This window comes from Oratosquilla oratoria, unplaced genomic scaffold (assembly GCF_046742065.1).
Source record: "Oratosquilla oratoria isolate Oo_2021 unplaced genomic scaffold, ASM4674206v1 SCAFFOLD50, whole genome shotgun sequence".
Taxonomy (NCBI): Eukaryota; Metazoa; Arthropoda; class Malacostraca; order Stomatopoda; family Squillidae; genus Oratosquilla; species Oratosquilla oratoria.
The window spans coordinates 892,130-920,000 of NW_027467714.1; the positions used below are offsets into that span (position 1 = coordinate 892,130).

The 27,871-nt window shown below is 40.0% G+C and overlaps 2 protein-coding genes across 15 annotated transcripts in view; one reads left to right on the plus strand and one right to left on the minus strand.

Moving 5' to 3' along the window:
- The window catches only part of osp (myosin phosphatase Rho interacting protein outspread), a 600,580-nt gene that overhangs the window by 298,721 nt on the left and 273,988 nt on the right, over positions 1–27,871 (plus strand). For all 14 annotated transcript variants that reach the window (XM_076182079.1, XM_076182084.1, XM_076182083.1 and 11 more), the window contains one exon: positions 4,967–5,058. In XM_076182079.1, the coding sequence (XP_076038194.1) occupies positions 4,967–5,058 (92 nt within the window). The remainder of the gene's footprint in view (positions 1–4,966; positions 5,059–27,871) is intronic.
- Positions 1–27,871, minus strand: part of LOC143023539 (uncharacterized) — a 279,586-nt gene that overhangs the window by 75,772 nt on the left and 175,943 nt on the right. The window lies entirely within an intron of this gene.

A 27,871-nucleotide genomic window follows, 5' to 3' on the forward strand; every position in this document is an offset into this window, starting at 1 on the left:
CAAGTGAAGCCAGTTCTTCTTTAGTTAGAGATGTTTTTGCTTTAGTGAGAAGGTCAACTGCCACATCATACTGCATTTTGGGAGACTGCAGGAGCTTGCTGACATGGTTCACATGGTGTAGAATGTCATACCATACGACTGTGCAAGTCAGAAATCTGTATGACCCCACCTCTTCCACCAAACTTTGGGCTTCAACCTTGGTTAGAGGATCTATCACTTTCCTGGTTTTCAGCAAAGCTTCCCATATATTAGAGGCTTGGTACCACACAGCCTCTATGCTGTTAATACTTGTGTCACTCTAAGTCTTGAGTGCAACAGTGACATAATCCCTTAGGATTGCCCATCTTGTGGTGCTGCTGAAAAAAGGCTGTACAGTTTCTGTATATTGCTGAAATAGCTGGTGGCATCTGTTAAAGCCGTTGCTGCATCAGATACCACCAAGTTTAGAGAATGTGCCCCAACTGGAACATAAGGTGCACAGGGGTTCTTCTCAAGAAGTCTGGCATGAACTCCTTTGTTCATCCCTCTCATGTTGGTACCATTATCATATGATTGCCTTCTTCAGTCATCAAAAGGAATATGCAGCTCCATCAGTTTCTTCAAAATCATTGATGACAAACCAAGACCTGTTGTTTCAGAAGTTACAAGAAATCCCATAAAATGTTCTTTGATTTCTGGTGCTTTGTCCATTTTGACAGTCCTTATGATGACTGATATCTGGTCTTGGCTTACATCGGGAGTATAGTCCAAAATGACTGAATAATATTTGGATTGTTTAATCTTAGTCATTATTGTGTCCAATATTTTCCCACTGATTGAGGCAATAAGTTAATTTTGGATGATATTTCCAAGATAGCAGAAATGACTGAACTGACCACTCTCAACACACTCATTGTGCTATGAGAATTTTTTAAGAGGTAGAGCTGCTTGCTAAATTTGATCCTGTCATGGATCAAATTTAGTAAGCAGTGTCAATAATATGACCTTGGTGTATTAAAAAAAGAGATGAATATCTACGGCCAAGGTCGTAACAGACGTATGACTGGTACAGTTAGGTTATTTACAAGGTCCGGCATAGTACGGTGACAGAAAAGTTTAAATGAAATATTGATACACTTTATTTAAACAAGAAAAAATTAACAATAAACTATAAGTTAACAATTTTGGCCTAATTTAAACAACGGAAGCAGAATCATGAAAGATGAAAATATGCAAATCAGTGGTACAGTAAAAGGAAAATACAAACATGGAAACTTACAAAACGGATTAAAAGACTCCGTGCATTTACTTATTGCTAAACCTAAGTTTAAGATAAAATGTCTGGTCACCACACGTACCACTGTAGTACAACAAAAGGTTAACCATAGCAACACTTAAAACAAAGGGGTTTACCTTAAACTTACGGAAAGCAGCGACTTCCTATTCGTTGAAAGAAGAGGGAAAAAAAAGGGCTCGAAAAACGGGTTGACCCTCTCTATATAGGCTCGCCAATTGACCTGATGGTCACTGGAGCCAGAGGCCGAAAGGTCAATAGGAAGTGTTTTCCTATCCCACTTCCACTGGTAGCTAATAAGTTTAACCCAGTTACAAAAACTTAAAATTTCACACACAAGAATATTATGCACGTAACAAAATAAAAACCTTAATACTAATCACAAAGAAAGAAAAAGGACAATGATAACTAAACGGCAACTCGACATTGCGCGCAGCACATGTTCAGCCAGTCGGCCTCTGATTGACAACTGTTGCCACACAAATATAATTTAAATAAAGTTACCAGTACGACACAGCGTACGTCTTGACAAATGGTATCTGAGAATCATAAAGGACCAGTTGCAAGAAATCTGGTTACATTATAAATTAAACATTGTAAACTACAAAGAATGAAATATAACCACAAAGTAATAAAATAATACAACTTGGCAAAAAGGCTAACGGCCACAGCTACTTGACCTGAGAGCAAGGTCTCTAAATGCAAGATTTGTCTCGGGTAGAGATTGGATGATGGTGATTAAGCGAGTCAGGACATCTCTCCAGTGCTTCTTTTCAGAATCATTAGGTTTCATTGCTAGGATGGTAACGAATAGAAGTGCAGAGGTTAAACTCTATCTGGTGATAGACCCATCCTTGACTATGTGGTACAGTTTTGGTCTCCGTCCAACAGAATGGACATCAATTCACTAGAATCAGTACAGAAAAGAATGACCAAAATGATACATGGACTCAGAAATTTTCCTTATGGAGAGAGGCTTAGGCACCTTAACTTACACACTCTGGAAAGACGCAGAGTGCGGGGTGATCTAATAGAGGTGTTGAAGTGGATCAAAGGCTTTAACAAGGGTGATGCAAACAAGGTCATCATATTAAAACAACAGAGCAGGACTGGCAGTAATGGTTATAAACTGGACAAATTTAGATTCAAGAAGGAAATAGGCAAGAATTGGTTTACTAATAGGGTGGTCGACGAATGGAATAAGCTTAGTAACCATGTAGAAAGTGCTGAAACTCTCAATTGTTTTAAACGATTAGACAACTTTATGGATGGGGATGACAAGTGGTGATAGATACGGAGCTGCCTAGTGTAGGCCTTATGGTCTCTTGCAGTCTCCTTCATTTTTATGTTCTTATTCCAATAGTGTCCTTATTCCAATAGTGTCTTTCCAGTTTGCAAATGAAGCTGTAGATCTTTCCCGGTCACTATGTGTGATGTCTGTTCTGGACTGCTTTCATGACTTTTCAAAAGTGCATCAAGTTTTTCCAGTCAGTCAGTCCTTCTGTCACCAATTCGTGTTCCTTTAAAAATAATTTACAACAAAAGCAGCAAGGGAATTTTTTTGTTTTTGAGTAGATAAGCCAAGTCTTTTCCCCATTAACCAATATTCTGTGAAAATAATGAAAACTTCTGCCATGTTTTTGGGGGAATGTGAAATCAGAACTAATCTGAAATGGCCCTCTGCCAACTGCATCAGTCCTGAATGAATTGGACAGAACTGGTGGCCAGTCAGCTGGATCTACTGGCTTAGTAAAAATGGGCAGATGAACATGTGAATGTGCAGATGATACTTTCTTAGGTCCTGAGGTATGTGATAGTCCTAGAGCTTCTTGGATGGAAGAAGGACCTTAAGAACATGATTGCCCTGGAGCCTCCTGGTCAGAAAGCTCAGAAGATCCTTCTGGCTCAATATCTGGAGCTCCAAAATATTTCAGAATTGCTCTGCAAAGACCAAGTTCATTAGGCTATCAAGCAAAAATAGATCATGAGTGCATATTCTGATTTGATCATTACAGTGATGTTGCAGATTGCAGTTATACAGAAAATTGCAATTTGTAAATACATACAAATACCAAAGGCTTTTTCCCCCTTACATGGGGGGTAGCCAAAAAGAAAAAGGCATAGAAACCACTCCCATCCATTCCATTTCCTATATATTCCACTCCCCTCCACCCTCCTCCCTCCCTCTTATCTTGGCACCTCCTGGATGATGGGTCATCCCTGCATCCTATCCACTGCCTTGGGTCAGAAGCAGTGTCGCAGGACACAGCATATCCACAGCAAGGCCGCTTCATAAATTCGGCGACCCCCTTCTCCGTCCCCTTATGCAGAAAAACAGAAGACAGGGAGAAATCCCTTTGGGCTGTGATACTTCCTCACCCCCCATCCCCTGCCCACTCCCCCTCATGCATCACAGCATCATCCATACACAACCTTTCTCCATTCACCCCTATCTTCTGTCCTCTCCTGTCTTTCCTCCACAGACATTCCTCTCTTTTGTAATGCACCTTTCACCCCATCCATCCATCTCATCCTAGGATGCCCCCTCATATTCACTCCTTCCACATCTGCCTTCCACTCCTCTTTTACTAATCTTTCTTCACTCATTCTTTCCATGTGTCCAAACCATCCTAATACTCTTTCATCAACCCAATCTTCCAGCTCCCTTTCCACCCCTGTTCTCCTCCTCACCTCCTCATTTCTCACTCTATCTAGCCTAGTAACCCCTATCATACTTCTCAGACATTTCATCTCAAACACATTCAAACTCCTTCTCTCTTCCTCTCTTGTGTTCCATGTTTCTGCCCCGTACAGTGCTGTCGGCACAATCACTCCTTCATATAACCTCCTCTTAGCATCCATTCCCAGATGTCTATTTCTCATTACACTTTTCAATCCACCAAGGCATTTACTCGCTTCTCTCAATCTACATTCTACCTCCACCCCCACTCCTCCCTTTCCTGCCACATTTGCACCCATGTATCTAAAACTATCCACTTCCTCCAGTCTTTCACCGTTTATGCTCACCTCCAGCCTGCTGTCACTCTCCCCCCTTGTACATGTCATCACCTTACTTTTGCCCACATTTAGCTTCCTTCTTTCACACACCTCAAACTCTGTCACTAACTTCCTCAATCCCTCCTCTAATCCTGCTATAAGTGCAGTGTTGTCATCAAACAACAACTGGCTCACCTCCAACTTTTCTCCATTTTCTTCAATCATCTGCAACCCCAGACCCACTACCCTTGCATTCATCTATCTTTTGCCTCACTGCATCTTATGTTGAACCATCATTTAATGTACACACTCTCTAGCTTCTGTCTTGGTACATGCCTATTCACTCCTTCATTATAATTATCCATCAAGATATCCCATTTCTCTTCCAGTTTTGTCTCTTCCATGTAAGAATTTTCCCAATTTGCATTCAGAAGGAATTTCTTTAGTTTTCCAAAGTCCTTTAGTTCAGTCTCAATAAGTATATGGTCACTCTTTCCAATTGGTGTCATGTATTGAATTTTATTCACAATTTCAGGTTCTGTTGTAAATATTAAATCTAGTCTCAACGGCTCCTCATTATTTCTGTATCTGGTCTATTTATGTGTATATATATATATATGTATATATTGTGAATATCTTTCGCATTAATGGCCTCAAACTTATTAGAATTATTAATTAAATGTTTGTTCTTATTAGGTGAAAGAGTTGCTGGGCCGTGTTGAGGAACAAGAGCAAAATCTGATGGAGAAAGTGGAGTGGAGCAACAAGTTTAGTGAACTACAAAAAAGGTATCCCTCATAAAATTTAGTTTTTCATGTTTGCTATTTCTATTTTTTTGTATTTATATTTGGAGAAAAAAAATCGGTAGAAATATGTATACTGGTGGAAAATTTTCATTTGTATCAGTTATATATTTTTGTGAGCATTAACCCCTTCATTACCAACCCATCAACCTTACGTAAACAAACATTTCAAACCGTCACACGAATGACTGGAGCCTTATGTTTGTAAACACAGACACTTGCCACCACGTGGGTAGAAATAACCCAGAAACCAAGGCCTTGAGAGCCCTCAATACACACAGCTTATAACTGTGACATGTGCGTGTCATGGGGAGCACGCTCGGTTCCTGGCGGGTGCACTTAGCCATGACACGCAGGTGTCACAAACTAACATATGAGCAAAGACTATCCAAACTGAACCTACCAACACTGGAATAAAGAAGAGAAAGAGGAGATTTGCTGACTATCTACAGAATAATGAAAGGAATGGAAGTTTTAGACAGGAACGACCTGATAGTGTGGGACAACGGTAAAACAAGAGGACACGGAAAAAAACTGAAAAAAGAGAGCTATAGAAAAAACTTGAAAAGGAACAGTTTCTCACACAGAGCGATTAATACATAGAACAAATTAGACAACAAAACAGTATGTGCAAGCACTATACAAGATTTTAAGACAAAACTTGATGCGGAGAGATACAAAGACGGGTCACCACGAACATAGCTCCCCTCCCGTATATTACAACTAGGTACAACTAGATAAATACACATCCGGTACTCAAGGGGTTAAGGGAGAGAGACTGAAGGAAGTGGATAGTTTTAGATACTTAGGTGCGAATGTGACAGAAAAGGGAGGAGTGGGGGTGGAGGTAGAATGTAGATTGAGAGAAACGAGTAAATGCCTTGGTGGATTAAAAAGTGAAATGAGAAATAGACATCTGGGAATGGATGCTAAGAGGAGGATATATGAAGGAGTGATTGTGCTGACAGCACTGTACGGGGCAGAAACATGGAACATAAGAAAGGAAGAGAGGAGTTTGAATGTATATAACTAGATGTATTTTACGGGAAGGGGAGCTATGCTCGTGGTGTCCCGTCTTCATATCTCGTTTTATCTAGACTTTTTAAATTTGTGTATCGTTTTTGCACACACCACATTCTCATCTAACTTGTTCCAAATGTCTATTAACCTGTGGGGAAACCTGTTCTTTTTTAGGTCTTCTACAACTGTCTTGATTTTCTTTCAGTGTCCTCTTGTCTACTATCCCATTTTATTATATCCTCTCTATCAATAGTTTCTATGCCTTTCATGATTCTATAAATAGTTATCAAGTGTCCTCTCTTCTTTGCTCTAATGTGTGTAGCTCAAGTTTTGCTAGTCTCTCATAATATGATAGTTCTGAGAGTGTTGGTGCCAATTTCGTTATTGCTCTTTGTATTCTTTTAAGTTTTGTTATACATTTTTTTGAACTTTGAGACCATGTTGTCGCTGCATACTCCAATCTTGGTCTTATCAAAGTGACTAGTATTTTCTTCACCATTTCTTCATCCAGGTATGTAAATACCACTTTGATTGCTCTTATTGAATTATAAGTTTGTCCAAAAATTTGTTTATATGTTTCTCAGGGGACATATTATTCGTAATAAAGACTCCCAGGTCCTTCTCATTTTCTACTTATTTAATTTTTTCCTCTCCCAATTTATATGATCCCACTATTCTTTTTGTTCTTCCAAATTCCATTATACTACACTTCTTAATATTGAATTCCATCTCCCACTTCCTACTCCTTTCCCATACTTTATTGAGATCACTCTGTAGCGACTCAGTATCCTCTACAGTGTTCACTTTTTTCAACAAATTTGCATTGTCCACAAAGAAACTCGTATAACTTTCAATTCCTTTATCCATATCATTAATATATATAGCAAACATAATTGGGGTCAGAACTGTTCCATGTGGAACTCCACTAATCACTTCATCCCAATTAGAGTGTTTGTCTCTTATCACCACTCTCGTTTTTCTTTCATGCAAGAAGTCTTTCATCCACTTCAGCAGTTTGCCCTGTATTCCTCCTGCAGTTTCTAATTTCTTTAGCAACTTCTTATGTGGCACCTTATTAAAAGCTTTTTTCAGGTCTAGAAATGCACAATCAGCCCATCCATCTCTTTCTTGTATTGCATCTATTAGCCTTGAATAGAAACATTAAAGTTTGTGATGCATGATGGTCCAAATTGCCACGGATTTAGTATGTTTTTTTTTTTTTTCCAAATGCCTTACCCATCTAATTTTGATCATTCTTTCACAAATTTTAGCTATTGCACTTGTAAGAGAGATTGGTGTATAGTTAGTAGGGTCTTCCTTGTTTCCCCCTTTATATATTGGTACTATATTTGCTCTTTTCCCATCTTCTGGAACTTTTTCTTCTTTCAATGAACTGCTTATTAGACTATGTATTTTGTCTGTTAGTTCGTTCCTGTATTCTCTCAAAATCCAGTTTACCATTTCATCTGGTCCATGCGATTTTCTGACATCGAGATTACTCAAGTGATTAATTATTTCATTCCTTGTTACTTCTATCTCTTTCATAGGGGGGACTTTCTCCTCCCACTCGATATCTCTAGGTTGTATGTTCTCCCTAGTAAACACCAATTTAAAATGCTTGTTCATAATTTCTGCCATTTCTATTTCCTCTGTGTATTCAACTCCTTGTCTTAGTTTCTCTAAGTCTTGTTTGTTTTTCAGTTTGTTGTTTACAAATCAATAGAATAGTTTTGGTTGATCTTTACATTTTTCTATTACCTCCTTTTCACATTTTCTCTTATCTCCTCTGCACACTTGTACATATTTATTTTTATAACTAGTATATATTTTCCATTTTTCAGGTCTTTTGTCTTTTCCATTTTATCCAAGCTTTATCTCTTTTGTCTTTTAACTCTCTACATCTTTTGTTGTACCAACACTTTACATATCCTTTTTCTTGTTTTTGTCTTGGAATACTTTTCCACTCCTTTATAAATTTTTGTCAAAATACTCCAATTCTCTTCTACTGTTTCCTCCTTGTGTATCCTTTCCCAGTCTGCTTTTTGTAAGAATTCTCTCATCAAAATTTGTTTTTCCATACATCAATCTTCCCTTTCTATTGTCGTAATTAATTGATCACAAAAGCGAACGTTAGAGAACTTACCTGTTTGAGTTCTCTAACAAATCGTTAGAATTGAATACAAACTTGAGGCTTCGATGGCTGTAGATCCTTGCCGAGGTTTTATTGTCCTTCTGGTGACAGGGTTAAAGCTTGTCACTGGTACCACGGTTGAAGCTAGTCTGGCGCACCGGGACTAAAAGTTAGTCTGTTTGGCAGGAGTTCTAACGAGCCTTCAAAAACGGTTTCGAAGCCACGGGACAACTGATACTTCAAGTAAGTTCTCAAGTTCCCGATTAGTTAATCAAATTACAACATAGGCTTAAATAAATAATAAAGAGGGAGGGGAGTTTAATAATATATTAATTGAAATTACGATAGTGTGATACGAAGTTACAGGAAAGATTCCCGATTCGAAAATTAAACAAGCTTTCGGGAAATTGCCATAGCTCAAGGTAAACAATGCCATTCCCGTAACAACAATTACCACAGCCTCCCCAACAACAAAAAGAAAGTGTTTAAAAAATATAACACTTTCGAACAAAATTTTATAACTAGTTTTTGCTTGCTAGAGACCTTACTAGGTCTCTAGAGGCCAGTGCAGTCTCACGAGTTGGCTTCACAGAGGTAGGTTCCAGAGAGACACAATCGTCTTGTAAAGAGTTAACCTCCTCTGCGTCTGAGACCTCTTCAAAGGGTTCAGACTCTCTAGCCTGAACATTAGGAACCCCCGGGCATTCATCCTCAAGACTGGAACTCAACTCAGCATGGAGCTCTAGAGGGATTAAAAGTTTAATGTTCACTTTAATAGAGTTTCCATCAGGCTTAACAACAGAGACTGTACGTATCACCTTATCTTGGTCAGGAAAAGTTTCCACAATACGAACTAAGGGCCAGAAGGGTCTGGTCTTGAAGGGGAGATTCAAAAAGGCAATATCTCCCTTTTCCCAGCTTCTAGAACTGTGATATGCAGCTCTATCCCTTTCCCTTAAGCTGACCAAGTACATTGTCAACCATCGTTTCTTGAACTCTTCATAAAAATAATCCCTACAATCCATAACCAAGTTGAGAAGAGAAGGGTAGTCTTCTCCTGATTCCCATTCAGGGACTTGTTCCAAGTCTCCAAACATCAAGGAAGGAATGGTCCTTCCAATAAGAAAATGATTTGGGGTAATAACATCTACCTCATTTTCACAAGAACGATAAGTTAGTGGTCTATTGTTCAAAATTTTTTGAACATCAGACAAAAGAGTGGTAATCTCTGCCAGGGAAGGAACAGACCTACCCAATACCTTATACAAACATTGTTTCACTGTCTGTATTAACCTTTCCCAAGTGGCACCATACCAAGCAGCATAAACAGGAATGGTTCTATGCTGAACAGGGGAAGTTTTAAATTTCTCTTCAAATTCAGAAGAAGATAAAAGTTGTTCAATAACATTTCCTGCTTGAACAAAAGATTTAGCGTTGTCAGAATAAACAGCAGAAGGAATTCCATACCTGTTAGCAAACCTAACAAAAGCCAAAATAAACTCAGGAGTGGACATAGTATTCACAACTTCTAAATGAACTGCTCTAGTATTGAAACATGTGAAGATAAGAATGTATATTTTAACCTTCTCTCCATTCCTGTCTCTAACCCATAAATGTCCAGTGTAGTCTACACCAGTATGGGCAAAGGGCACACTTAGATTCACTCTAGAGGCAGGTAAAGAGGAAGGAGAAGGATAATTAACTGCACGGGAATTGTATTTCCTACAAACTATACAATCCTTCAAAATGCTTAAAACAGCTTGTCTGGCCTTAACCCCTTCCATACGGTGCCGCACACGTAGGCGTCATGGACTTAGATCTCAGTGGCAGCAGCCAATGCCAGCCGTACGACGTGTCGTAATAATACTCGCATCATAAAATATAGTCACCGCTTATATCGATCGTTCTCTCTTTCACCCGCGAATTTTGAATACCACAGAGAATGGGATTCAGGGCACATTTGAGAGAATGTAAAAACACAGGGGCGACTACAATAAATATAATCAAGACGCCGATATGGCAGCCTCGCGAATACACTTGCTCCCCATGAAGCCTACGTGTGCGGCACCGTATGGAAGGGGTTAAGTATCCAGAATCCATGCATATGAAGGAAATTAAGTGTGGCTTGTAGTCCCATGTGCATAACTTGACAATGAGCAAAGAAAATTAGGATCTTAGTTAAATGATGAGATTTGGACAAGAGAAGGGGATTGACAACCTCATATTTGAGGTTAATGTTCTTGTCAATTCTGCCCTTGGACCTAATCAAACCATTCTTGTCCAAGAACAAGTTCATTTGACTTACCAAAGGAGGTACGTCATTAGTGTTGGAATTCTGCAAATAAGCCAATTCAGCAGGAAAGGAATCCCTTTGCATAATACTCATCAAATAATTAGATACTGCCTTAACAGGGTCAGCATTAGACTTCTTGAAAAGAAAGACAGCCTTAAAAATCAAAGAAGAGTGATGAAGAAGTTTACTATAGGAAGAAAACTTAGAGACATCTATTAGAGGAGGAGTGTCAACTTGTACAACAACAGCATTGACAATGTCTCCCTTGAAACAGGAGGGAATACATCCCAAGTGACCCTTTGGCCAAGTATGAGGAGGCCACAACAACCATTCAGGTCCATGAACCCACCAATTAAATTTTTACTTGAACACCTTAGCACTACAAGGTTTAGTTAGGAAATTAGCCATATTATGTTCAGAAGGAACATACATACATACATATACCAAGGCTTTTTCCCCCTTCCAAGGGAGGTAGCCAAAAAGGGAAAGGCATAAAAACACTCCCACCCATTTCATCCCTAAAAACACTCCACACCCCTCCCACCCTTCCTCTCATCTGAGCACCTCCTGGATGACGGGTCATCCCTGCACCCTGCCCACCGCCCTGGGTCAGAAGCAGTGTCGCAAGACACAGTACATCCACAGCGAGGCCGCTTCATTTAATCGGCGACCCCCCCTCTCCGTCCCCCTTTGCATATAAGGCAAGGACGGGGAGAAATCCCTTCGGGCTGCGTCAAAATTTACTCACACATACTACCCCACCCCCCACTTCCCCGCCCATTCCTCCTCATGCAGTCACAACATCATCCATATACAACCATTCTCCACTCACCTCTGTCTTCCGTCCTCTCCCTTCCTTCCTCAACAGACATTCCCCTCTTCCCCAAAGCCCCCTTCACCCCATCCATCCACCTCATCCTAGGACGTCCCCTCATGTTCACTCCCTCCACATCTGCCTTCCATACCTCTTTTACTAGTCTTTCTTCACTCATTCTTTCCATGTGTCCAAACCATCCTAATATTCTTTCATCAACTCTATCTCCCAAATCCTTTTTCACCCCTGTTCTCCTCCTCACCTCCTCATTTCTCATCTCAAACACATTCAAACTCCTTCTCTCTTCTTCTCTTATGTTCCACGTTTCTGCCCCATACAATGCTGTTGGCACAATCACTCCTTCATACAGTCTCCTCTTCGCATCCATTCCCAAATGTCTATTCCTCATTACACTCTTTAAACCACCAAGGCATTTACTCGCTTCTCTCAATCTACATTCTACCTCCACCTTCACTCCACCTTTTCCTGCTACACTTGCACCCAAGTATCTAAAACTATCCACTTCCTCCAGTCGCTCTCCCTTAATGTTCACTTCCAGTCTACTGCCACCTTCACCCCTTGTACATCTCATCACCTTACTTTTACCCACATTTATCTTTAGCTTTCTTCTATCACATACTCTCCCAAACTCTGCCACCAGCTTCCTCAATCCCTCCTCTGACCCTGCCACAAGCGCAGTGTCGTCCGCAAACAACAGCTGGCTCACCTCCCACTTTTCTCCATTTTCTTTAACCATCTCCAATCCCTGACTCACTACCCTAGCATTCACCTCTCGCACCACCCCATCCATGTATAAGTTGAACAGCCAGGGCGACATAACGCATCCTTGACGAAGTCCCACCTTTACTTCAAACCACTCACTCTCTCCATTTCTAATCCTATCACATGCTCTACTACTCTCATAATAACTCTTGACAGCTCCCAAAAGCTTTCCTCCTATCCCATAAATCTGCATAACCTCCCACAGTGCCTTTCTGTCTACCCTATCGTAAGCCTTTTCCAGATCCATGAAAGCCCAAAAAACATCCTTCCCCTTTCCTATAGCTTTCTCACATATCTGTCTTACCACAAAGATCTGATCTACACAACCTCTACCCGTCCTAAATCCACAGTGTTCCTCACCAATTACTCCCTCTGTTCCTCTCCTAATCCTCTCAATTAAGATCCTCCCATAAGCCTTCCCTACTACACTCAACAGGCTAATCCCTCTGAAATTACTACATTCACACTTGTCCCCTTTTCCCTTGTAAAGAGGAACTATACAGGCACTACTCCAGTCCTCCGGTACTCTACCCTCTCTCCAGCAAACATTAAATAACTTCAACCAGTCCACCATCACTGCACCTCCCTTTTTCAGACATTCTGCATGACATCCATCCAGACCAGGTGCCTTACCTGCTTTCATCATCTTTACAGCTGCCTTCACCTCATCCTTCCTTATTTCTCCTCCATTCTCCTCACTCATCACTCTCATTTTCTTCGCATTTCCCACTGCAGCTATCTTTCCTTCCCTATCCTCCTTCACATTCAGCAACTCCCTAAAATATTCTGCCCATCTTCCCCTCACTGCCATCTCTTCCATTATCAACTCTCCATCTGTACCTTTTACCTTTTCTTCCCTACTTGATTCGCCTCCTCTTCCTCTCTTAATTTCTTTCCAAAACATCTTTTTATTACTTTCAAAATTTTCTGTCATACTCCTACCCCATTTCACATCTGCTCTCCTCTTTGCCTCCTTTACCTTTTTCTTTACTTCTCTTTTCTTTTCTTTGTACGTCTCATATGACTCCCCTGTCCTCTTTTGTAACCAATCTGTGAATGCTCGCTTCTTCTCTTCTACAGCCTTCTTTGTTTCCTCATCCCACCATTCACTACCCTTTCTTCTATTTCCCCCTGTCCTTCTTGTTCCACACACCATCCTTGCACACTTTAAGACTCCCTCCTTGAACCATCCCCATTCCTCCTCCACACCCATCTCTGCTCTATCCTTTACTCCCTCCCACTCCTCCTTCAGCTTCTTTTCGTACTCCTTCTCCTTTTCCTTTTCATTCAAGGAGTTCACTCTAAGAACCTCCCTACCTTTTGTCCCCTTCCTCCTTCTCCATCTATCCTCCACTCTCAGCTTACCTTCCACCAAAAAATGATCTGATATTCCCCCACCCTCTCCCCTTAGCACATGTACATCCTTAACTCTTCCTATCATAATCCTATTTACCACTACGTAATCCATTAGCGCTCTATCTACCACCCTTCCCTCCACCACCCTCTCCCATGTGTACTTATGCTTGACTTTCTTCCGAAACACTGTATTTGCTATCATCAACTCTCTTTCTAGACACATTTCCACCATCAACTCTCCACTACGATTCTTTCCTGGAACTCCACACTTCCCAACCACTCCATCGATTGGACCATTTCCCACCCTAGCATTAAGGTCTCCCAGTACTATTACATTGACATTTCTTCCTAAACCCTCTATGCACTCATTTAAATCTATCCAAAAGGCCTCCCTTTCTTCCATGTTCTTCTCACTGCCCGGCCCATATGCACTTACAAAGACCCACATCTCCTTTCCCAGTTTCACCTTCATCCACATTATCCTTGAGGAAACCTCCTTCCACTCCACTACCCCTTTACCTATCTCCTCACTTACTAGAATAGCCACCCCTTCCCTCCCTCGCCCTCTCTTCACTCCTGATAACCTCCCACTTATACTCCCAAACTTACACTCACCCTTCCCTTTCAACTTAGTTTCACTCAAAGCCAACACATCCAACTTTCTTCTCACAAACATACTACCTATCTCTTCCCTTTTACTCTCATCTGTACCACATCCACGCACATTAAAAGACCCAAACCTTAGGGTGCTGGCCCGAGGCCCTCCAGCACCCCTTATGCCTTTCCTTTGATTTTTAGGAATTTGCCCCTTGGGGCTACAGGGAGAAGGATGCCTAGCCCCTCTCCCCGTCCCTTTCTTCTCGCCTCTTACGATCCAAGTGGGAAAACTTGGTGGCAGTATTCTTTTCCCCCACCACAGGGAATTCCCCCAATCAGAAAGAGAATACTCAGAGAAATGGTACAGGACAGCAACAAGGGGTTGGGGGACAGCATAACGGAGGGACAGTCGTAGTATAAAAGTGTCATCATTTCTCTATGAACAGAATTTCTTCTATCATAGACAAAATGATGTGTGGCTCTGGTCCGTAGGGGCGCCCCATATAGACCCTAAAGTATCGACTGCATGCTACTTTGCCACAATAACAAGCAACCAATACCCCAGAAGGAACATAAGTAAAGGAAATGGGTGTGAACTTGGCCTTGAAAATTTCCAAAAGATTGGAAATTTCCTTCAATCTATTATTGACAAATATATTTTTCTTCGGAGCCTTGTTGGTCAGGATCCAAGAAAGGGCAAAAAGAACCACTGATTCAACCAGTGGGGCAGACACCAGTCCTTCCTCAGAAATAGTGTTGAGGCATTTCAAAGATAGAAAAGTTGCCATAAGCTCCAAAGACGGTAAAGTTCTCTGTTTAATAGGAGCCATCTTGACCTTGGCAAACAGAAGGGAGGTATTAGACTCCTTTAATTCTCTTCCTTCTTGCCCTACATATATGGCACATCCATAGGCTTCCTTGGAAGCATCAGCAAATACAAACAATTTAATGGGAAATTTTGTACAAAAGGTTTTCCTTTTAACCCTTTCCATACGGTGCCACATACGTAGGTGGCATGAGGAGCAAGTGGATACGCGAGGCTGCCATATCGGCGTCTTGATTATATTTATTGTAGTTGCCCCTGCGTAATGACATACTCTCTAAACTGTCTTCATCACATTTTCTATGGTTATCAAAATTCACGAGTGAAAGAGAGAACGGTCGATATAAGCAGTGACTATATTTTATGATGCGAGTATTATTACGACACATCGTATGTCTGACAGCTAATGCTGCCCGTGAGATTTTGAACCGTACTGAAGAGGTTAAAGGATAGGTTATTAACCTCCCTAAAATTTTCACATAACTTGTTCCATCTAACAAGTAACTCTCTATCCAATTTCCCATCCCAATCCACCATCTTTTGGCACATCTCTCTAATAAGGATTTTTCCATGGAAGAACACAGGAGAGAAAAATCCTAAAGGATCAAATACAGAAGACAAGGAAGACAAAACTTGTCTTTTGGTCGAGGGATTTTGGTCAAGGGAAACATCCTTGATTCTCAAAGTATCATGATCCTTATTATAAATATAACCCAAGACTTTAACCTCCTCTTTATTGCAAACTACTTCTTGATCAAGAACAGAAAGAACAGAAGTCGAATTGCATATCCACTCCCTGAGAGGTAAATCTCCATTGAGCATGATCTCATTAATCTTCTCGACCATTGCAGGGAGGGAACAAAGCTCGTTAGAAGTGTAGACCAAATTGTCTACATAAAATGTATCCTTTATTAAGGAGGCAGTTAGAGAGTCAGGCTGCAAAGAAAGATGGTGTTGGATAATGAAATTTAGAATGAAAGGAGAGCAAATGAAGCCAAAAATGATAGTATTATACCTGAAGGGTATATACTGGTCATTAATCCTCCTGAAAAAACAGAACCTGTTACAATCAGCCTCATCCTTCAAACGGATCTGCAAGAAGGCTTTCATAACATCAGCCAAAATTACATGATTATTGGTCCTGAAATACAACAAGAGAGAGAGAAGGTTGTTCATCAAGTCAACTCCCGGGAATGCAGCTTCATTTAAGGAAGGAGCTTTTCCTACTTTGAGAGAACAATTGAAAACTGGCCTTATTCTAGAAGTGGAAAGATCATCATCCTTCAACACATGTCTATGGGGTATAAAGATTTGTCCAGGGACTCTTTTAGTTACTGGCTCAATAATACCCAAGGCCTCCTGCTGGTCAAACACAGCTTCATAATCCTCTCTAAGCCCCTTTTGCTCAAGTTTGTCATAAACCCTTTGAGCTACAGCTAGAGATATCTTAAGGTTAGAGGGAACAAGATCCACCAAATCCTTTTTCCACGGGATCTTCACATAGTAATGTCCATTCTTGAAGGAAATGGACTGTTTAAATTCATCAATGTGTAAATTATCAATATCCAGGGTCTGTTCCTCTTTAATACCGATGGACTCTAAAGAATAGAAATTGTCAAGACCATACTCAACATTAGAATTAATAAAAACTTCCTGCAAAGGATCAAATTGAGAACTTACAGGTTCTAAACAGAAGTTGACAAGAAACCTTTCTTTGCCTAACCTTTTGGGAGGAAAATATTTAACAGTTTTACAAGACTGAGTAAGGGAAGTGCCTTTCTCAGTTTTCTTTAGATAAACTCCATTGGTCTTGAAAGAATTATAGAAAACAAGTGAATCTCCATGATATTCCTCTAAGCAATTATAAGAATCCACTCCAAGGTCAGAGTCTGGTTTTATCCTCAAAGGCCTCTTCTTGCATTTGAAACTATCAACATCTTGGATTTCATTAGAGGGCATTTCAGGAATCCCCCTTATCATTCTCTTTAAGTAGAAAGGCTTCTCACTAGGAGGGATATATTGAGCCCCAGTCCCGTATGGGTTGTAACCATTAGCAAGTTTGATAACCTTGCATGACGGGCTACCATACAAGGGGGCACTTTCTATTGAAAAGTTTGAGAAGTTTTCAAGAATATAATTCCCCAGAATCCCTAAAGCATTCAGTTGGTCTCCCTTCACCTTTGGAAAACTTGGTGAGACAAAAAATTGGTTATTATTCATACTAAGTAGTATAGAAGATAAGGAAGGAATTTGTAAGGACAAGTTGAATCTTGGGATGGCAAAGAACAAACTAAACAAATTCATCCCTGAAGGGAGTTTAAGTTAGCAGTGTAGTTAAAACCTCTTTTATTCATTAGAGGTAAACCAAAGGAAGAAACTAACTTGTCCATAGGAGGACTTAAACAAGGTCCAACTTTGTCCTCTACAAATTCCTTATTAATGATAGAAAACTGTGCTCCAGTGTCCAACAAAAAGAGACATTGGGCAGTTCTCTTTCCTCTGCTAATAGGAAGGGAGACCAAAGGAACAATGGCATCTGTTGAATTATGAAATTTAAACACTTTCCCTTCAGAAAGTTGTCTTATCATAGGACACATGGCTCCATGGTGCTCAGGTTTGTTGCAAACAAAACATTTATAAGGCAGAGCAGCCTTTAACCCAGGGCACTCCAAAGAACCATGTCCATGATTTAGGCATCTATTGCACAGTCCTAACTGAGATGCTCTAACTTTCCTGTGCTCAAGGGATTTATATGAAGTACACTTCGAACTAGCATGGTTGGAAGCGGGGCAAAATTTACATCTACTAATAGATTCAACAAAAACCCACTGTGTTGGATAAGAAGAAATGAAAAAAAAAAAAAAAAAATTAATTCCATATATTTCGATCACGGACTGTGATCCTCTTCAGTGGAATACAGAAAGGTAGAGCAAAAGGCATGTCTTATATACAATAAAAATAAGGGACAAGGGTAGGACTCAGGTAGCGTCTAGTACTTTGCGGGGCAGGTCACCCGCCTTCACCAACGATGGTAACAATTTGTTGACTGCCCAGGTGGTAATGCAGTCAGGTGACCACTGTCCATATGATATATTAAAATTTCATCATCATTTATCTGGGCAGAGAAAATTACTAAGTCTTGATGTAGTTTCTTTGTTCACCTGCATCAACGTAGCTGAGGTTTTAGCTTTCTTGGAAACAAAATTACAAAATTATCGGGACCAACTACCAATCTCTGTCAGTAAAATCATTAAATTAACGGAATTATGTGCTAACACTAATACCTTCTCATTTAAAGATCAATATTATAAACAGCAGTTCGGATGTTCAATGGGATCTATCTCTCCCCAGTGTTAGCTAATCTATATATGGAGTATTTCGAGACAGTGCTTTTACAAGACATTAAGCCACAAGGAATGTTTTGGTATAGGTATGTGGACGATATCTTTACGATTTGGGATGACGAATGGGGATCTTTTGATGCTTTCTTTGAACAACTAAACAACTTAGCCACTAATATTAAATTCAAAGTTGAATGGGAGGTGGATAATAGACTACCATTTTTAGATATCCTATTAATACGGCATCAGGACCAATTGTCCTTCACAGTGTACAGAAAGCCCACACATACGGGGAGTTATGTGCACTTTTTCAGTCACCATCCTGATAAAATTAAATATAGTGTTGCCTCAGGTCTTTTCCTGAGGGCACTTAGATTATGTAGTCCACATTATTTGGAAATGGAGATAACAACCATCAGGAATCAATTAAAAAGAATAGGGTATCCTGATTGGTTTCTAAATAGAGCCCTAAGTAAAGCCAAAACTAGTTACTTTGGATCCACTTCCCATTCCAGTAAGAACTTCAGTTGGGACAAAAACTGTATTAAATTGCCTTATAATAGGTCCTTAAATGACATTTCTCAATTTCTTCCACAGGAAGATATTAAAATTGTTTTTAGTTATCCCAATAATTTAAGAAAATAGTCAATGTACATCAAAGACCTAGAGAAGAAATATATCAAGGTGTGTATAAACTCCCTTGCTCTGATTGTAACAATGTATATTGGGGACAAACAGGTAGAGATTTATATACTAGGATGCAAGAACATAAAAATTCAATTAAATACGCACAACAGAATTCCGCTGTCTTCCAACATGTAGACAAGGAAGGCCATCATATGGATTGGAATGAGGCAAAGATTATCTTTAATTCAAAATGCAGTTTTAAAAGAAAAATAATAGAATCATCCCTGATTAACAAATTTCCAAATTTTAATATATCATATGGACAGTGGTCACCTGACTGCATTACCACCTGGGCAGTCAACAAATTGTTACCATCGTTGGTGAAGGCGGGTGACCTGCCCCGCAAAGTACTAGACGCTACCTGAGTCCTACCCTTGTCCCTTATTTTTATTGTATATAAGACATGCCTTTTGCTCTACCTTTCTGTATTCCACTGAAGAGGATCACAGTCCGTGATCGAAATATATGGAATTAATTTTTTTTTTCATTTCTTCTTATCCAACACAGTGGGTTTTTGTTGAATCTTTACGAATGTGTTATGACATTACTTTATAGTTATCTACTAATAGACTTCTTAATGGGATTAGAATTGGCCTTAAAGGAGCTCTCAACTCCCTTACTGGAATCAACTGGTTTTCTCAAGGAAGTTTCCTTGAAAGCAAGGGAGCTGGTAGTAAGGCTTCTTTTAGGTTTGACTCCAAGATCATCTGATCCCATTTTGAGTCTAACCAAAACTGACTGGTAAACTTCCTTGATTTGGTTAAAATTGGGGTAATTAGAATTAATCACCCGAGACAATTCAATAAGAAAAAATTTAGGCAATTTAATTAAAATTAATTTACTTATTAAGAGGAGGCCCTCGCTTCCTGGCCTAGTGAAATCTACCCCAATTCCCTTAAGGTCTTGTAGCTTGGAATCTACAGACCTAATGTAACTTTCAAGGTCTCTCAAGAGTGAGACCTCCGGTGCATTGATAATGGAAATCAACACCTTATCAAGAATTTCTTCCTTGTTGCAATATAACTCATCAAGAAGGAAAGCAGAGTCAAAACTTGAATCATCCACTGGTAAGTTCTCTACTAAATGGAAAGCCTCCCCTCTGAGGTATCCCTTCAAATAAATTAACTTCTGACTATTAGTCAGATTGGGGATACCAGCTAAGGCATTCAGAAAACCCTTTTTAAAGTTTAAATAGGCAAAGGGATTGCTAGAATTATTCTTGAAATGTTGAAGAACAATAGGAGGAAGATGAAGTTGTACAGAATTATCAGTGGACTTGTTTAGTTTTTTACCTTTTAGAGATTCAAAAACTCCCCTTAACTCTTGTCTCCGTTCCTTATATGGAGACAGTTGCAGAAGAACGGACAGGCGGTAAGCTCTGGATTTCTCCATATCCTTGTCTTTTTCTTCTTCGGGGAGCAAGGCATTAATTTCCTCGTCCAGATCTTGTATTTTTGAGAGGAAATTCTCAATCGGAATTAACACATCGTCAAGGACAGAAATAGATAAAGAATCAGATGTATCTTGAAGAGCTTTGAAGTCCTTAGAGATAAGCCCCTTTTTATGAGCTCTCTGTCTTCGGAGTCTTTGCAGAACTTCCGAAGCGGACAATGTCTCATCGTGGCTAGCCATAACGACGCCAACCCAACAATTCGTTACAAATACACGAGCAAAATAGTCGTGCCAAAAAAACGTCTTATGGACTAAGCACAACGAAGATAGAAATTAAGTAAAATAATTTTGATTTAAATACTAGCTTAAATCGGATAAAGGCAACAAATCAAAGAAACCACGACAATACAACAATAGAGGCCATCAAGAATAGAGAACTATTCGGAAATTTCTGAATGTTCACGAGAAAAAGAAGGTACCAAAGCCGGCAAAATTTCCTGAAAGTTAACAAGGTCCTCAAACAAGAAAATTAATAAAACCGAACAAACTCGGTATAAGAACAGGAAACTGGACTTCGTAACCACACTATCGTAACCTTAAATAAAAAGAAACGTGCTTACATAGCGGCTTACTACACAAAGGGGTAAAAGGTTAAAGTCTAAATCGACTACTAAAGTTAAATTTAAATTTTACGTAAATTATCAAATTCTGAGATGAAAAAACTAAAGCCAAGAATTCAGATTAGCAAAAAACTATAGTATTATAAGACTGATCGGAATTCTTGATTTGTTAGAGAAAAAACCTATGTTGCAATTAATTGATCCCAAAAGCGAACGTTAGAGAACTTACCTGTTTGAGTTCTCTAACAAATCGTTAGAATTGAATACAAGCTTGAGGCTTCGATGGCTGTAGATCCTTGCCGAGGTTTTATTGTCCTTCTGGTGACAGGGTAAAGCTTGTCACTGGTACCAGGGTTGAAGCTAGTCTGACTTACCGGGACTAAAAGTTAGTCTTGTTCGGCAGGAGTTCTAACGAGCCTTCAAAAATGGTTTTGAAGCCACGGGACAACTGATACTTCAAGTAAGTTCTCAAGTTCCTGATTAGTTAATCAAATTACAACATAGGCTTAAATAAATAATAAAGAGGGAGGGGAGTTTAATAATATATTAATTAAAATTACGATAGTGTGGTACGAAGTTACAGGAAAGATTCCCGATTCGAAAATTAAACAAGCTTTCGGCAAATTGCTGTAGCTTAAGGTAAACAATGCCATTCCCATAACAACAATTACCACACTATATTGTTAATTTTTTTCCATGTATTTTTCCTTATTTAGTTCCAGTTCAACCAATTTGTGGTCACTTTTACTTATTGGCATCTTATATTCAATTTTGTCCACTGTTTCGGGTTCTGATGTGATTATTAGGTCCAGTCTCGATGGTACTTCCTCATTTTTATACCTAGTATTCTCTTGAATCCATTGCGTCATTGTATGTTCTATAATCATATCAAGTAGTACATTTCCCCATAGGTCGTCTCCACCCTTCACTGTCATCTCTTCCCAGCAGATTTCTTTATAATTAAAGCCACCCATATAACTATTCTTCCTCCATCTTCCATTATCTTATTTAGTGTTATCCTTGTGTCTTCTAACATACTTTTGTGTTCTCTCTCTTCCTACAAAGCCATTTTAGGAGGCACATAATTTATTACAAACTTCTGCTCTTCCCATCCCTGTCCTCCACTATCATCAAAATCATCTCTACTCAATTATTTCCATATGCAACATTCCTCATATTTATATCCTTCTTAGTCGGGAACATAACTCCACCCCCTTGTTTTACCTCTCTGTTTCTAATCCAATAATTATAAGCACCATGTCCTACACTGTTGGGTGGTAGGGGACCTTTCAACTTTGTCTCTACAATTCCCATTATGTCCGGTTCTTTTTCCATCAGGTAATCATTTAGTTCGTTCAAGCCTGTTATTAAGCCATCTATGTGTAAGACACCTTTAATTTTCAGCTACTCCCATCGTGTTTTCTGTTTTCTTTCCGTTTTTCTCTGCTATGAACCATTTCCTCACTTTCATATCCACAACTCTCCAATAGAATTTCCCTTTTTCTGACTGTTCTGTTTTCTTTTTTTTTCCTTAGCTTCTACTCTTTTTTTCTCATCCTCTCTTTCCTCTTTATTCATCTCTCTTTTTATCCATACCTGTTTATATTGATCACTGTCTGCTAGTCTCCCTGTTTTTGCTAAGATATTCTCTGCTGTCGTTTGTGACCTGAATTTGATCTTACCTGGTCTGGTCTTACCTGTATTGTAATTCCCTATTCTATATATTTCTTCAGTTTCTTTCCCTGTTTCTTGTCCATCCACTTGAACTACTTCTAATATCTTGTTTACCTTTTCCTTCTCCTCTTTTACTCTTGTGGTCCTATTTGGATTATGGTTCTCTTCCATCCCTAATATAATTATACATTTCTTTTTGTCTGCTAAGTCTCTTACTATATTCTCCTTCTCTCTCATCACTTGCCCAATGGGGCTAGGGGGTGTAGTATAGAATATAGCCCCCGCCACGTCGGCTGCGTGTCGTAAGAGGCGACTAATGCCGATCCCCGGGCGGGGCCCTTGTTTCCCTGCACAGGGCTTCCTCTTAAACTTCCTTTCCCACACCTCTCTTCTCTTCCGCTTGCTGTTCCCTCCCTCCGACCTAATTTTCAGCCGCCCCTCTCAGTTGCGGCAAAAGAAAGCCCTATGGCGATGGCTAGTGACGATGGGGGCAGGAGAAGGTGATCTCTGGAAGCCTCTAGTCACGAACTACACATAGGCGGTGTGGGCAAGATAAATCACTCTTGTATTGGGATCGAGGCAACAGCACGGTTCGGTAGCTACCCACATGACAAAGCAGCCCTACTCAAGATCCACTCTGCTCACCCCACATGGGGAGGGGCCTAGAAAAGGTGCCCCAAACATAGTTTGCCTCATAACCACCTGACTGGGGAACCGCCCCCAGTAAGGTCACCCTCACTGCGGTCAAGACAAACCCTTAAGAGAAAACTCTCCTAACGCTGACGCCCTATGCATGACCAAGGATATGAGCAAGGCCTCTACTGGTTCTAGAGATGAAAGTCCACAGTCTTTCATCACACTGGAACCCTACTCCGATAAACCACAGCGGAAAAATAAAAATAAAGAAAAGTCTTTCCCCCCTCTAACTAATCCACGAGGACAATTGGAAGTTTTGCCTGGGATTTTTGAGTCCCATTATAATAAATATTTAACTTTATCCATGCCCAATGACAACCCCATTGACTATTTAGACATTTTTGATGTCCATAGAGAAATTATCCAATGTATTGGGAGGGAACCCAAAATCATCCCCCAAAGTAGTGGATCACTTCTGATAGAGGTTAACTCTCCAGAAGAGAGCTCAAAATTGCAGAACATTGGAAAAGTTGCTGGGCATGAGGCAGATTGTACCCCCCACAAGACACTCAACCAGTGTAGAGGAGTTGTCTACTCCAAGGAACTGCTGAGGTTTTCTGAAGAAAAGCTCTTAACAGAGTTGAAATCCCAGCACGTTTCAAGTGTTCGCCGGATGAAACGAAAAGAAAATGGCACTCTTGTAGACCAACCTCTAATAATCTTAACATTTGACCTGCTTAATCTTCCATCATCAATATCTGCTGCTTGGTATAAACTGAAGGTTAGACCATATATACCTTCACCAAGATGTTACCACTGCCAAATGTTTGGTCATATATTCACCACATGTCACAAGAAATTAGCAGGAACACCACTGATTTGTGTCAATTGCAGTGAAAACGAACATGGAGAATGTACGAGAACATCAAAATGTTTTAATTGTCATGAAGAGCACCCAACTTCCTCTAGATCTTGTGAAAAATATATACTAGAAAAACAAATCCTAAATATAAAGGTCAGAGAACATATTAGCTACTCTGAAGCAAGAAGAAAAGTGATTGATCCATTAAAACTTAATACTAAGACATACTCAGAAGCCCTTGGCAACAAATTACAGCCTACAGGCCACCTCACCACTAAAACACAACCTAATACGGATAAAATGGAGACCGATCAGTCACACCAGATAAAGTGCAAACAATCAACCAACCGATCAGTTGACCAACTAACTCGCAATAAGCGAACATGGAGTTCAGACTCTTTGGATTGCCCAAGTGGCAAAATTCAGAATAGAGATTCTACAACAGCTGTATCCAAAATGCCATCTAACAACTCTTCCCATATTGGGGCCATGGGAGGCCCTACACCATCACCCAAGGGCCCAGATAGTGGCCCTCTTCCCACCCCTGAGAGGGGAGTGGGAAACCTTTCCCTCAACCTAGAAGGATCAATAGGAGATCCTTCTGTACTTATAGAGAAAGTAATCCCTCCCCCTGTACCTGTAGGGCCATAGGGAAGTTCTACCACCTCTGGTAGACCTAAAGAAGGTCCTACTAAAATTAATCCTGGAATTCAATCATCTAAACCACCAAAACTTCCAATTAAAGCAGAGGTCCATTCAATCCCACAATCTAAGACCAAGAAGTCGGGTAACGACACCACCCGACATTCCCTGAACCATAGATAAATTCACTCTGCTCCAATGGAATTGTCAGGAACTAAGAGCCAAGTATGAGGAATTGAAACTGCTGATCCATGACCAGGAACCTAATATTATTTCCTTACAAGAAATAATGTTAGACTCATTCATCCCATGCCCTAAAGACTTCAAAGTATACCGTACTACATATGATCCAGATATTGGTATCCATGGGGGAAGCATGTTGTATATCCGTAAAGATATACCTCATGTTCCCATCCCTCTTCAGTCTCGATTGCAAGCTGTCGCGATACAAGCCGGCTTGAATCGCAGATATACAGTCTGCTCCCTATATCTACCACCAAGTACTAATATAACCAAAGATAGTGTGTTGAATCTTATTCAACAGTTACCTCAGCCATTCGTCATTATGGGTGACTTCAATGCTCATCACCCATTATGGGGTGATGTTACCTCAAATCAGAAAGGAAATATAATTTCATCTATTTTGGAGCAGGACATTACTGTTTTAAATACTGGTGAACCTACTCATTATCACATTCAGACTGGCTCTACATCATGTATAGATTTATCAATCTGCAGCTCAAATTGCGCTTTGGACTTTGAATGGAAAGTCCTTGATGACTTACGAAGCAGTGATCACTATCCCACTGTATTGTATACACAGGAAGGTGCTCCTACAGATGGTATTCCTCGCTGGTGCACTGAAAAAGCCGACTGGACCAAGTTTGAAGAATTGAGTACTGTCCAGAACAGTATTGACAGTTTTTCTTCAGTAGAAGCTGCACTGGAGTACTTAAATGACACACACTACACTGCTGGTATTAATTCCATCCCAAAGTCATGTGGAAAGTTTAGGAGACGCCCTGTACCATGGTGGTCTGACACCATACGAAATCTACATAGAGCAACATGAAGAGCTTTGACTAGATTACATTGCCATAGAAATTATGAGAATTTAGTTGCTTATCGTAAAAGCAGGGCATTACTTCGACGTACCATCAAAGAAGCAAAGCATCAGTCTTGGGCTAAATTTGTATCATCATTCAACTATAGAACACTGGCATCGATCGTTTGGAAAAACTTGAGAAAAATATTGGGGAAATACACCATTAGCCCTCCACCTGTTTTAAAATTAGATGGCTCTTTGGTCTTTGATCCTAAAGATGTCAGTAATGCATTAGCAAATCATTTTGCTAATATATCTAAACCAGACAACAGCTCTCCTGGATATCAATACCGAATGAGAGAACAACAACGTAATCTTGACTTCACTGTTCCTCATGAAGAATCCTATAACCTCTCTTTCACTAAAAAGGAATATGATTCAGCTTTGAACTCCTGCAGTACTTCTCCAGGTCCTGACGACATTACATATGCCATGTTGAAACATATATCTCCAGTAACTATAGGTTTTATTCTTGCACTTATTAATAGGATGTGGTTTGAACATTCGTTTCCCAGTATTTGGGAAATGGGTATAATTTTACCTTTTCTTAAGCCTAATAAAGATGGTTCAATTCCATCAAATTACCGTCCTATTGCCCTCACATGCTGCATGTGCAAAATTTTAGAAAAAATGATCAATGCACGACTAGTCTGGTATCTTGAACGAAACCACATCATATCTGATATTCAATGTGGTTTCCGTCGCATGCACTCCACTGCTGATGCCTTACTTCGACTAGAATCTTCGATTTGTAAAGTCTTTGTCTCTAAGCAACATCATATCAGTGTTTTCTTTGACTTGGAGAAAGCATATGATACCACATGGAAGCATGGTATTCTTAAGGCTGTACATGCTATTGGCATTCGAGGAGAAATGGCCTTTTTCATCAAGAACTTTTTAGCAAATCGTGTTTTTAGAGTAAGAGTTGGGAACATCATATCTGAAATAAGACAACAGGAAGAAGGTGTACCTCAGGGGTGTGTTCTCAGTGTCACTCTCTTTAGTTTAGCTATAAATGGGGTGACATCTGTGATTCCTCCTGATATACTTGCCACCCTTTTTGTAGATGACCTCTCCATTTCTTTTAGAGCTAGTAACATGGCAATAGCTGAAAGAAAACTACAACTCTGCATCAATAAAATAGTTTCATGGGCCGATAATAATGGTTTTAAATTTTCACCCAGCAAAACTGTCGTCGTACATTTCTGCCTACTAAGAAGTCTGCACCCTGACCCTACTATTTGGTTAAAGGATGACCAGATTCCTTGTGTTGACGAAACCAGGTTTTTAGGACTTAATTTTGATAAGCACCTTTCTTGGGTACCCTACCTGAAAACCCTGAAGACACGATGTCTAGAGACAATGCAAATTTTAAAAGTTTTAGCACATACCTCATGGGGTGCTGACCGCAGAACAATTTTTTGGTTACATCATTCCCTTATTTTATCGAAACTATCGTATGGATGCGAGTTTTACTCATCGACCACTCCATCCAGACTAAAAAGTTTAGATACGATACACCACAGTGGAGTTCGTTTGGCCACAGGTGCTTTCAAGTCTTCCCCAATACAAAATTTATTAGTTGATGCAGGGGAAATGTGTATACGTCTCATATACACGACGAGTAATATAACCCCAGTCATATAACCCACTTCTTAACTCACTGTCCACCACGGGCATTCAAAGCGCTGAGTCAAACATCACGAGGCCCAGTGGGACCCACAAATCCCTGACACATCAATCCTTTGGCTTCGCGACAACACCGTCGACCACCAAACACAACGCACACGAACTCACGAACACACACACATAATAGATACCACCAGATAATTCACACGGAAACATTACACATTAACAAGACACTCCCCTGGGAATATAATTGTGTAACACTAACAACAAGAGACCAGTATGGAACCAATGCAGTTGCACCACCCATGTGAGACAATGAACCTTCTCGAAATTATTATTAATCTCACGACTAAAGACAACTCGAGAAAGTGTTGAGGTTGGCACTTCAGATAC